At 45.5% G+C, this 2,279-nt stretch overlaps 1 protein-coding gene across 3 annotated transcripts in view; it reads left to right on the top strand.

Annotated features, from left to right (window-relative positions):
- Positions 1-1,889, top strand: part of Hinfp (histone H4 transcription factor) — an 11,023-nt gene extending 9,134 nt beyond the window's left edge. For all 3 annotated transcript variants that reach the window (XM_021172359.2, XM_029482098.1, XM_029482099.1), the window contains exon 10: positions 296-1,889. In XM_021172359.2, coding sequence (XP_021028018.1) covers positions 296-710 — 415 coding nt within the window. In that variant the 3' untranslated portion in view covers positions 711-1,889. The remainder of the gene's footprint in view (positions 1-295) is intronic.
- Positions 1,890-2,279: the final 390 nt, after the last annotated feature.

The following is a 2,279-nucleotide window of genomic DNA, read 5'->3' as shown; positions in this document are numbered from 1 at the left end:
GACACACCAGAAGAGGGCATCAGATCTCATTATGGATGGTTGTGAGCCACCATGTGGTTGCTGGGATTTGAACTCAGGACCTTTGGAAGAGCAGTCAAGTGCTCTTAACTGCTGAACCATCTCTCTAGCCTGCCTCTGAACCTTTATGCTACAGATTCCATTAAAAGCCTTTTCTTAATCTTTAGTTCTATCACATAGAATCCTAAGATTTCTTCCAGATGGCATATTTGTATCTTCACCCTCTGTCTCCAGGCAATTTCTCCATTCTCTGCTGATCTACTGCCTTCTCCTCCAGGTACAAGGAACATGAAGATGGCTACATGCGACTACAGCTAGTTCGGTATGAGAGTGTGGAGCTGACACAGCAGTTGCTGCAGCAGTTACAAGAAGGATCAGATCCAGGATTGGCACTGAATGAGAGCAGCCTGCAGGGCATTGTTCTAGAAACAGTGCTAGGGGGGCCAGGACCTGAGGAAGAGACAGAAGAGGAAGGTAGGGTTGTTGAGGGAACAGCTCTCTCAGCTTCTCAGGACAACCCCAGTTCAGCCATTCACATGGTCAGTCAGACAGACACCCAAGGCCAGCGAGACATTGTCTACTGTGTACTGTCTGAAGCCCCAGGAGAGCCTCCGCCAGTCTCTGAAACCCTCAAGAGAGATGGAAAAGCTTCGAGGAGCCTGGCCGGTCCTAATCCACATCTTGAAGTTTGAGCCAGGCAGGAAGCAGTGCCCCAGGGGGCAGCCTTGTTCTTGGATGCCTTTAGAAGTGGTGCTGAGAACAGTGTGTTCCCCTCTGACTCAGGAGGCATCACTCTATAGACTCTGGGGAGTTGGATTCATTGAGGAAACCCTACATGTATGTTCTTATTAGAGGAGCTGTTACCAGGTTTAAGTGTACTCCCTTGGCATGCTAGTAAGTATTTAGTCTATATCCATTCCAATCTCCAGGGATCCATCGATCCATCGACCCAGGGATGAGGGACTGTTCTTTCCAAGGGCCGTTTCCTCACTGTAAGTTAAGCATTGAGAACCAGGTGCCATTTTTCTCAAGGTTTCCTTTTACATTCCAGGGACACTTGTTATCTTCAGGGACAGAATTATAGATACTGTGTATGTGTGACAGTTGTCTTTTGGGGAATAAAAGAAACACTTGGGCTGTTACTTATTTCTTAAGTTTGATGGCAGTTAGCTAAGTAACAGATACAGCTGCTTAGAAGTAGAGCTGATAATTAGACTTCTCCCTTTAGTGCTCAGGACGGTTCCTTTAACTGTGGTGTACCCATTTAGAGGAGGAGTTCACTTCCTCCAGAGCATCTTCCATCTCTGTGGAAGGAAGCTCCATGGACTTGGCCATGAATGAGTGCTAGCAGTGTTACAGGGTGGATACAAATGCACCTGGACAGTACCCTCCGTTCTAATTAGAACCCTGTGCCTCTGGGGTAGGTTGGGTGTGGGACTGCAAAGGAATCAGAAATGGAGGTAGGTCGGGAAGTCACCCAAGAGAATGCCAAATACTCAAGGGCCAGGAATCAAGCTAGAAAATCTATACAGTTTCCTACAGAGTGGATCTATTTTGATAAGCTTATGTCACATATATGTTCATGTGTGTGTGTGTTTTGCCTTTATGTATGTAAGTATATCATAGTCAAGCAGTGTCTGTGCAGGTGAAAAGGGTGACCAATCCTCTGGAACTGAAGTTACAGACAGGTGGGTGCTGGAAACTGAATGTGGATCTCTGCAAGAGCAACAAGTGCTCCTGACTGCTTAGCCAGCTCTCCAGCCTCTTTTGTTGTATTCTTGAAGTTGAAATTCCTCAAAAGAATTATTCTTTTTTTTTTAAAGATTTTATTTATTTTGTTTATGAGTATACTGTCACTGTCCTCAGACACAAAGAGGACATCAGATTCCCATTGCTGTGGTTGTGAGCCACCATGTGGTTACTGGGAATTGAACTCAGGACCTCTGGAAGAGCAGTCAGTGCTCTTAATCACTGAGCCATCTCTCCAGCCTCTTCCCCCCCCCCCCCTTTTTTTTTCCAATTGAAAAACACTAGGCATAGAGGCACTTACCTTTAATCCTGTCACTTAAGGAGACAGAGGCAGACATTGGAGGTTAAGGCCAGTCTGGTCTACAGAGTGAGTTCTAGAATAGCCAGGGCTACATGGAGAAATCCTGTCTCAAAAAAACTTAAAAAAATAAAAATAAAAAAAAAAGTGTAGTATATGTGTGAGTGTCTGTGTCCCCAGGTACATGGTATGTGCACACTCACCTGTTGGCTCA

Source organism: Mus caroli, chromosome 9 (assembly GCF_900094665.2).
Source record: "Mus caroli chromosome 9, CAROLI_EIJ_v1.1, whole genome shotgun sequence".
In the NCBI taxonomy this organism is placed as follows: Eukaryota; Metazoa; Chordata; class Mammalia; order Rodentia; family Muridae; genus Mus; species Mus caroli.
Note: the sequence above shows the minus strand (reverse complement) of the source record. Positions and strands in the feature narration are given on the sequence as shown.